The 9445-nt window shown below is 55.4% G+C and overlaps 2 protein-coding genes across 2 annotated transcripts; one reads left to right on the top strand and one right to left on the bottom strand.

Annotated features, from left to right (window-relative positions):
- The first annotated feature begins 4724 nt into the window (after nt 1–4724).
- On the top strand, nt 4725–6409 carry BDP55DRAFT_643882 (autophagy protein). Its single transcript, XM_060573543.1, has 2 exons — nt 4725–5367; nt 5828–6409. Exons 1-2 carry the CDS (start codon nt 5062–5064, stop codon nt 6347–6349), a joined length of 828 nt encoding a protein of 275 aa, XP_060436457.1. The 5' UTR covers nt 4725–5061; the 3' UTR covers nt 6350–6409.
- Nucleotides 6410–6958: 549 nt separating this feature from the next.
- Nucleotides 6959–9253, bottom strand: BDP55DRAFT_540111 (uncharacterized protein; the record flags this gene model as incomplete). Its single annotated transcript, XM_060568093.1, has 3 exons — nt 6959–8442; nt 8599–8767; nt 8849–9253. 3 exons carry the CDS (start codon nt 9251–9253, stop codon nt 6959–6961), a joined length of 2058 nt encoding a protein of 685 aa, XP_060436456.1.
- Nucleotides 9254–9445: the final 192 nt, after the last annotated feature.

The following is a 9445-nucleotide window of genomic DNA, read 5'->3' as shown; positions in this document are numbered from 1 at the left end:
ACTTGGCGGGTTGGGAATCGGAATCGCTTAGGAGTTGCATCAGTCATTCATCATTTTTTTTCTTCGCCCTCTGGTTCCCATTATAGTTGCCCTGTCCTGTCAAATGGCTATTGACACTTTGACAGTTTACCTAATCCCTTTTATTTCCAAGTCTTACTTTGACTAGGTTCAGAGACAATGGTAAAGGTTCCTAATCTACCTAGATAGTGGTAATAGAAACCTAGGCGGCGCATCTTTCTCAACCGTCACTTCACATATCTACAGGCCACCTAAGCTGCCCTCCAGTGTGAACAAGATAGGGGTTAAAGACACGTTAGACAATTCAACTCTTCCAAGGGAGCTATCTTCGCGTTAATTCAACTTCGGCACTTGAATCTGGCATGCCCACACGTGGTCAGTTGAACCTCTGCTACTTGTTCCCGCGCGTCGCGGCTACTAGCCCAGGTCAAACAGAACGTGACCAACTGGGCGGCAGAGCAGGCAGACGCGCACGATATTGCTAAGGTGAATCTTTACCTTGACACCTTAGGTACGGATAGGAGGTAAGCAAAAGGCAAGGCACATCATGCACCCCGATGCGCCGGCTGCTTTAGGCTGGGCTGGGCTCGGGGGGTAGGAGAGGTGTGATCGACCTGGCTGGCGTAGTATTTTCGCCATCCACACTTGACCGACAAACGACCTAGAACACTTCAGAGCCCCCCCCCAAGAGATCCAGGGAACCGGTGATGGGGAGATGTGTCGTGGCGTCTGATGGGGTGCCACCGAGTCTGTCATCTGCGTGGCGGCGGCGTGGTTCTCCGTCGTGCGTGTTCCGCTCCTCCAGATCACATCTCGACACGACGTTGAATCTGGAAATAAGGGAGAGAAAAGGAATCAAAATCAAGGATACCGCTTAGCTGTAAGCGTACTACCCATAAGGGGGACACCGGGGACTGACGGACCGGGACCCAGTGCCATGGGATCAGTTTTCTTGAGCCGGGTGGCCCCCTTCTCCCGGGGGCATGGGTACGGTAGCGGTAGAGCTCATCCAGGTTGATAGTGCGGTTGTTTAGTGAGTGAGGGACGGGGATAGGAGGGGGAGGGGGGTCTTGCATCTTGCTTACTATGGATTATCCGATTAAAAGTACTCCCTTTCTCTGCACTGGCGGACGGGATGGACGGGCACGGCGATGAGCGACTGACGGGGGGGCTGGGCAAGGCCAGGCCGGCGGCACGGACGGTCGATACGGATACGCAGGCGGGACACGGGACGCGGGAAAGGGGTGGTGAACGTGATGGTCGCCTACGAACGCAGACTAGGAGTTCTAGGACGTGGGCGGCGGGAGGCCCAGAACCAGAACCAAAGACACAGGGGAGGTGACTGCAAGCACGGGATGGGGCGGTAAGGCGACGGGAAGACCATACTCTGTTTGGGAGTTTGTGCCGGGTTTAGGGGGGTTAGGAAACGTGAGTTTACGGTTTTTGGGCGGTCACTCACCACACCTTTGAGAGTTGGAGGTTTTGGAGGAGCTAAGATGGATTTGGGGGGTTACGTTTTATTCTGGCGATTTTCAGATTCCCGGCCTTCTGCGGGCATCGTGGGATATGGGGAAAACGGCGAGAATGTGATGGGAAAGTGACGGGAACAAGCACAGGGAATAGAGAGTAGCAGGGAGAGGGGACGGAGAAGGGGGGGGGGGGCGTGTGAGCAAGGCAGAGAGGTTTGATGACAAGGGTAGCTTTGTGGGTTTTTGAGTGGGAGGTGATGGTGAGAGCCTCGAATTGTTCGAGACTGAGGTGATGATCTGGTGCTCTGGCTGACTTTGTCACTCAAAAGTCACTCGACCTCAAAGGTACTTTGGGACGGACGGACTGGAAACTGAGAGAGAGAAAGAAGAAGAGCAGGGCGGCGGCGTCAGCGGCAGAGCCAAGCAGAGAGAGGGACGCAGATGCAAGGACATGAAAGAAGGTCGCAGCGCATGTGCTGCTGCTGCGCTGTGCTGCGCAGCCATCTCGTTTGAGTGATTCTGTCAGGAATGAGAAGTGACGAGAAGAGGTGGAGGGGGTGTTGACCAAGTATTATGTAGACTCTACCAAGCACGCATAGAAGTCTGCAAATGGGGGCAGGAAGGGCAGGACATGCCAGATATAATCCAGCGCCAGCCTGCAACCTGTACGGCGGCCGGCGGAGAAGGAGAAAAAGCAAAGAAACAGAAACCAAGACTTACCAAAGTTACCAAGGTAAAGTAGCGTAAAAGGAGGTGCTAGACTCGCTTTCCATTTTGAGTCCCGTAAAGCTAAAACCCTGGATGGCATTCCAAGAGAGTTGGAGTGTGTGAAGTGTGTGAAGGTGCCTAACCAGCAGCGGAACACTGACAAGGATGCGTTTACTGGTACTACTGCGCGGTATTCTTTGGAAATCTGATAGCTCGCGTCGATTGCCGATTAGTAAACTGCGCTAGGACGGCATTAAAGCGCCACTATGGGATCCCCTCTTGGTGATATGGTGAAATTGAAATGAGAAAGCCTGAAAGTAAGAGAGACAAGAAGAAGAAGAAGAAGAAGAAGAAGGGTTTCGCTCTAGTTTGGTTGGGGACACATTGACTCGTCACCCCCCTCCATGTCCATGTTCCCAGGGCGGTCAAACCGCCGCGGATTCAGATTGGAGATGGAGAGATGTAGATTGAGTGCGCTCATGTGAGATACTGCAGTCACAACTTCTTGTGGCCGTGGACATGTCGAACGAAAACCCCGGCATTTTGATCTCCAAAGGATATTGGTCCCCCTCCCCTCCCAACCCCGCCCCGCGCCATGTGAACAGATCAATCATCACCTCACCGACCTCGTGGTCCAACGGTCTGACTGGGTTGGTGAGATTTATTCCGGGGAAAATTTGTCCATAACGTGCTGTGGCCACCGACACGGTCCCGAATGCGACCAAGACTGCTCTGAGACTGGGGAAAATAAAGAGCTTTGCGAAGAGAAAAAAGCAAATTAATGAAAAGGAATGTCTTGGAAAGAAGCTGTATGAGAAGGCGGAGGCTGGAGCTCGGAGCTCGTTGGCAAAGAGCTCGACGAGGGAGGGGTGTGCGAGTTGTGTAAGCTTCTGGTTGGTTGATAACACCCCCAGATGGAGAGAGCTCAGAGAGCTCAGAGCCAAAGAGAGTGTGAGAGTCTGAGAGAGAGCCTGAACATTATAGGAGGAGAGAGACACAGAGGGTGGGGAGCTCTCGTTCGTTCTCGTGTAACCAAACCTCTTGTCTCGGAGCTACAGCGTGGCACGCGGTGTATTCTTGCTTTTTCCTTACCTGCGTCCTGTGTTCTGCCTGCGCGTGCGGCGTGTCGCGTAGCATCGGCCGCCGGGTTGAAGAGAAGACTACGGGGTGTGCGAGGAGTGACAGTGTCTGTATCCGCAGCGTGGTAGTGCACCAAGTAGTGCGAGTGATGGATGGCGATTCAAATTATTGACGACTCAGTGAGCAGAAAAAAGAAGACAACCCCCCAGAGGGATAGCCTTGGTCCTTGGATACCTAATTCCCTTCCCGCCGGTGACCCATTTAGGAATCCAGTGGATAGTGTTGGGCCGGCGGACATTGGACAAGGCGGGCAAAATGGCCAAGCAGCGTTGAAAATAGCGATGGGTGTATGGTATCCATACGAAGTGACGGAGACGCATGTGAGCGACGACGATTCGGCGGTCGACGCGAAGCGAGGGTGATCGGCCGGGTCATGTGCACCCTCGACTGACCACGACATGCCGTTGAACTGCTTTTCAGGTTTGGCGTGCGACCCCTTTTGGCGCGCAGCGCGCGAGGCGGGCGACGAATCATGCCTGGATCGAACAGTAATCTTAGGGATTACCCATCGTCGTGGAAGATGCACAGGCATCAAGGCCCAAAGACTGATTCTCTGAGGAGTGATTCGACACTCGCAGGCGGCGTGTAAATAAGAGTGAGATGATGCAGGATGTGATGTCTGGCTCGCCTTGCCGGACTTGCTTCAAGAGTTTTGCCGCGGGCATCAGGATCTCATGGTCAGGGACTCAGGGGCTCTCTCCTCAACATCTCGCCGTGATAGCGCCGTCCACCAGCAGTTGCTTCAAGACGGTTGATGCTTTGCGCCGACCATGGATGACTATGTCTCGGTTCTGATGCTTGAAAGTATGACCAACAAAAAGCGCAAAATCCCAATGGCAGGCTGACAGCGGTCAGCAGGAGATGATGTTGTTGAGGTTGAAACCACAACCACAACGAGCTGTAGTTGCAGTAGCATCTTCTCAGCTCAGCGCCCTAGTGCCGCCCGGAAAGCATGGACTTCAAGGAGGGACGTTCCCTGTGGACGTGGAAGGAGCCGCTGTCAGGCAGAGAAAACCCCCGACCACCTCTTCCTAAGTTGCTCCTACTGGGACCAGGTAAGCACGTAAGGTACTGCGTAAGGTAAGGGAAGGACAAGGTCAGGTAGGACGAAATAATGCCGATGGTGTGCGAGCTGGAGCTGGAGGTGTGCAGGGTAAGCTTCTAGACACCCGGGCGGCTGGACGGCTTGCAAGTTGGGGTAAAGCAGCAAAGCTCCAGGCAGCTAAGCTCCAAAGGCTGTCTCAGCTCCAGGGATGACCCGGGTAACTCGAAGAGGCAACGCGGCGGTGCTGCTACAAGTTTGGGCAAGCTTAGGTAAGCTTGGAAAAGCTTATGTAATCATCGGACGGCGGGGCTTTGTTTCGGCCGGGCTCGTGAGTCTGACCTGGAGTTCGGGTGCCCCACCTCCGCCTCCGTCCCGACCGTCACTTGTTCAACGCCGGACAAACTGCAACGTCAGTCTCTTGAGACTCCGCGCCGTGCTCATCCGGCCTACGAACCCCATTTCCGCATACCCGCAAAATTGCCGCCGGCCATAGTGAAGATCCGATCGAGCGTCACACACTACTACCTACGATGACTCCTTGACCTGCCTCTCACCCGCCTCTCATCCCACCACATCATCGAAACCACCCAAACTCTCCATCCCACATCCCACATCCCACATCCCACCTTCATCTCAACCTCACTCTTACCACTCTCACCACAACTTCATCCTACCTCAATAATGTCCACAATCCCCCAAACCCTCTGGTCCGCCCAGATCCCCCTCCACATAATTCACCCCTCCGCCCCAAACACCCCGCTCGTCACCTCCCTCCCGCGCTTCTCCTACCTAGCCCTCCTCGTCCCGCGCTGCTCCGCCTTTTTCCGCCACCCCGTCTCCGCCTTCCACCACGAAGACCTCCTCCTCCGCAACCTGCCCCTCGGCCTCCTCGTCGACCTCTACCAGCCGACCTTGCCATGGCGCCTGACCGTCAGCGACGGCGATAGCTGGGATATCGGTGACACCTTCCTCAACTGCGTCAAAGAGGTGAGTAGAGTTACGCAAAACATGTCTTTCTCTCCTTGTCTCTGTCTCCAACCTCTTCAATGTCTCTCTTTCTCAACCCCCTTCCCGTCATATCTTCGCGCACACTCTCTCCCTTGTCTTACTCTGTACATCGAGAAAGGAAATCTCCATCTTCCCAGCGACATGTCCATTCCCCGTCACCCAGACACGTGTCTCTCGTCCAAGCTGTTTTTTTTTTTTTTTTTTTTTGCTTTTACACAACGCCACAAGAAATCACATCACCTGCCCCTCCATCTTTCCACATTCTTCTCCGTCATCACCTCACACTAGAACACAAACGCACGCACAATGTCCCATCCCACAAGGAATGAATCCACAGTAGAAGAGAGACACACCCGCCTCAAGAAATGTTTGAGACCTTTGCTCGCCAAACTGCCTTTGTCGACCTAACATGACCTAACCCGCTCCCCTCCCAAAACAGGCAGACTTTGTCCGCTACGGCAACGCAAAACGCATAATGTCTCTCTCAAAAGCAGACACCTCGTCCCTCTGGAACGCAGTCCAAGACAACGACTACGCCTCCTTTTCAAAAATAAACGCCCTCCTCCTCAACGCGCCCACCCCTCTCCGCAACATACCCCTGCGCGTCTACATCCCGTCGTCGCCCCCGGCCGGCACAACCACAATCCCCACCTCCACCTCCGCCGCCGCCATACCCCCGTCACCGACAGCACCAGCACAAGGAGACACACCAGGCCCAGGCGCCTTCAAAGTCCTCCAAACCCTCATCCCGCCCGTCGTCCCCGGCACACGCACGCGCCAGACCCTAGGCCGCGCGCTGCAGTCTCACCTGCCCAGCCTATTCCCCTCCAGCCGGGACCCTGTGCTCGCCAACGTCGTGCTGCACGGCTCGCCTGTGCCGTTTTCGGCGCCGTTGGAGGATTTGATGCGTGAGGCGGCGTATCCGGACGGCTGGCTTTGTTTGGCTGTCGTGTTGCTGTGAGGGATGGAGAAGGGAAGGAAAGGTGAGAGAGAGAGAGAGAGAGAGAGAGAGAGAGAGAGATGGAGTTATCGGTACTGGAAATGGACGTGGCAATGGGCATCTTACGGACTGGGCTGGGGTTTGGAGTTCACGGGGGTCGTCTTTGTCGCTAGAGCCGGAGAAAGAAGGATTCTTCAAAAGACGTAATCGGCTACATGAGTATGTACTCTATACACATCATGACTTTTTGCGAAGAGGCGATTTAATTTTCTTGTGAACCCAAGCCAGATTTACGTGGACAGTTGTACTCGAGACATTTCACTTACACGCAGCAGCCAATACCTGGGTTGTCTCTTTTCCCGCGTAACAAGGGTTGCGAATGTTCGTTCCCCGGCAATTGTACTCGTTATACACGAGTCGTTAGGAAACTGTAATCACGCAGCAGAGGAAAGCTCATTTTCGTCTTGGAACCGTGTTTGATTAAATCGAGTATGCATATCCGTGATTAGAGATGCTCTTCTCAAAGCGATCTCATAGTTGATAAAGTTATGACATGGAGATTCCCGAGCCGGTCGGAAGCACAAAACGCAAAACACAAAACTCAGATCTATATTCCCCGCCTACCTTACCTTACCTGATATACGGCGGTACAAAACCGCCCTGCTCAAACTCCGTCTGCCCAGCACCAGGCAACAACCCATTTAAATCAGCAAACAACGCCTGCGTATGCGTGTCGTAATACATGTTACCATCGCGGTTGAAATCAGCTTCCCCAAAGTCCTGGCCTGTGAACTGCACAGCCATATCCGGCGGCACCGGCATGGGTTGGACGATCGTCTCCTCTTGTGAACCATATTGCGACGCCTGCGTCCGCGTTTGCGTCCGCTGCGGCTGTGCCGGATCGTCTTCGCGCCGGGAAGAAGATGCCCCGTTTGCTGGGGAGGCACGGCTTGCTTCATCGGACTCTGTGCGCGGCGGCGTGGCGGAGACGTTGGCATCGTGAATCTGTCGAAGGCCGCGACGCGCCATCCATGCCTCGTAGATTCTTTCCTGTAGCTGATTGAACGCAACGCGGTCGTACATGGCGGCTCTCCTCTCGTCGTTTCCCGATTCGGGGTCTCGGGACGCCAGGTATTCCAACATCATATCCGTCCCGACACTGGTATAGAACTCGCGCAGGCTGCAGAGGTCCTCGGAGAGCACACCATCGATATACGGTGACGACGGTCGTGGCCTGGAGGGGAACACGATGTCCCAGATGGTGAACCACTGCTCCTCCGGACTATGACTCGGGTTCGCGCGCTTCGAGACCTGCCGCATCCGGCCCTGGGAGAGGCCTTCGTGGTTGGTGATGTACCCCTCGTTGACGACCTCGCAACGCCGTGCACGCGCGTGCTGGTCCCGTGTCTCCTCGTCCTGGAAGGCGGCGCCGCAGCAGGGGCAGGTGATGGGCGCGGCGTGGAACCGGTAGAGGTGGCTTTTGACGTACTTTATCTGGCTGAGGACTTTCTTGTAGCATTGGCGGTGGTTATCGGGGTCGTTTTTCCAAAAGGGGCACGCGAACATTAGCTTCGAGGGGTTCGCTGGGACCTTTGGCTTCTTGAACCCAGGTATCACGTTCGAGTCCCCGCCGTCGGAGGCGTCTTGGTCCGGTAGGTCGTCAGAGTGTGAGCGCTTCCTCGACGAGCGACCAGAGTCGGGCGTGTTGGTATTGGCGCGCTGTCCCGAGGCCCGTCGGCCTTGTCCGCCGCCCCTTTCGCGGACACTCCATTCTTGGTAGCGCTGGAAGATGTTGCCGACAATGACGCCCATGTGCGGTGCCAGCGGATCATCCCGATCGAGTTGGCATGGCTCTATTGGGGAGTCTGGAACCGAGAAGACGCTGGACTCGACCGATGATTCGTCTCCGCTGTCGTTGGCCGAGTCAGACTGCTCCTCGACGGGAAGGAAAGAGGGTCGAGGCGTCAGGTTTGCGTGCCAGTTGAGGGGTAGCTTGGGCGGGCCGGAGACAGGTCGTGGCATTCTTAGTGAGGCAGGCTGGATGGGCCGTTCGAACCTTTGGGGAGATTCCACCGAAGTCTCCAGATGTAGGCTCGGTTTGGCGATGCGTGTATCTGGACGGAAGATGGGATGACCATCTACGTCCTCCAATAGAGAAAAGCGATTCTTTGCCCTCCGAGTGAGATCATCTGCAAATGTGGAGCTTCTCCGAATGGGTGGTGGCCCAACGAGGGAAGGCCGTCGTTGTGGAAGATTATCTTTAGGAACACGCGGGACGTTTGGTGAAGTGGTGTTGGGCGCTCTCGTGACCCCGATATTCGATGTTGGGGGTCGCGAATTGTCAACTGGGTCGCGCAGAGTTGTGGTTCCTTTCATTCGTCGCAGACCTTTAATGGAATTAAAGAGAGAATTCTCCAATCCCTCTTTCTCAGCGTACATCTTCCCCTTGCGCATTGCCAGTCTTTCTCTCTGGGTCGACAGCCTCTCGCACATTCTCGTATTCTGCTTGGCAGGTCCGACCTCTTGTTGTGCTGCGGGAGATGGTCCATTGGGCTGAGCAGTCACGACAGCGGCGCTATGTCTGCGCAGATGCCTCTTGTATCGCCGTGGGATGCCCAAGGCCTCGTCGCTGTCTGACTGGGGTGATGGGCAGCGGGGGATGAGGCTTTCGCCTAGTCCGGCTTGGATGTTCACGCATTCGAGGCTCACGTTCCGGCGATCGGAAGCATCCCCGCTTCGGTCGCGACTTCGGCGCCGCGTATCTGACCCATAGCCGGAGTCGCCCGAGATCCTCTTGCAGTGTCTCTCCTCTGTCGAACCTGGTCGCTCTTCTAGGCTATCACCAGAAGGGCTTCCCCTCTGGTGCTTCCTCGGGTTATGCGGCTGTGGTTGTTGCGGTTTGACACGATATGCCAGGCTAGACATATTTCCTGATTCAAACGACGAGTGTCGGCGGTCTCCAGGTTGCAACGGAATATCGAGGGTCCAGGAAAGCGGACGCTCTGAAGAGACAGCACAGGGTGGAGGCATCGCGGAAACTTCGGTGATGTGGTTGACGTTCGTTGCACGGCGTGAAGAGCGGTTCATGTGAAGGAACTGATATGCAAGGTCCCTGGA

Source organism: Colletotrichum godetiae (assembly GCF_030913485.1).
Source record: "Colletotrichum godetiae strain CBS 193.32 chromosome Unknown BDP55scaffold_2, whole genome shotgun sequence".
Taxonomy (NCBI): Eukaryota; Fungi; Ascomycota; class Sordariomycetes; order Glomerellales; family Glomerellaceae; genus Colletotrichum; species Colletotrichum godetiae.
The sequence above is the reverse complement of the archived record's forward strand: the minus strand, read 5'-3'. Positions and strand labels throughout refer to the sequence as shown.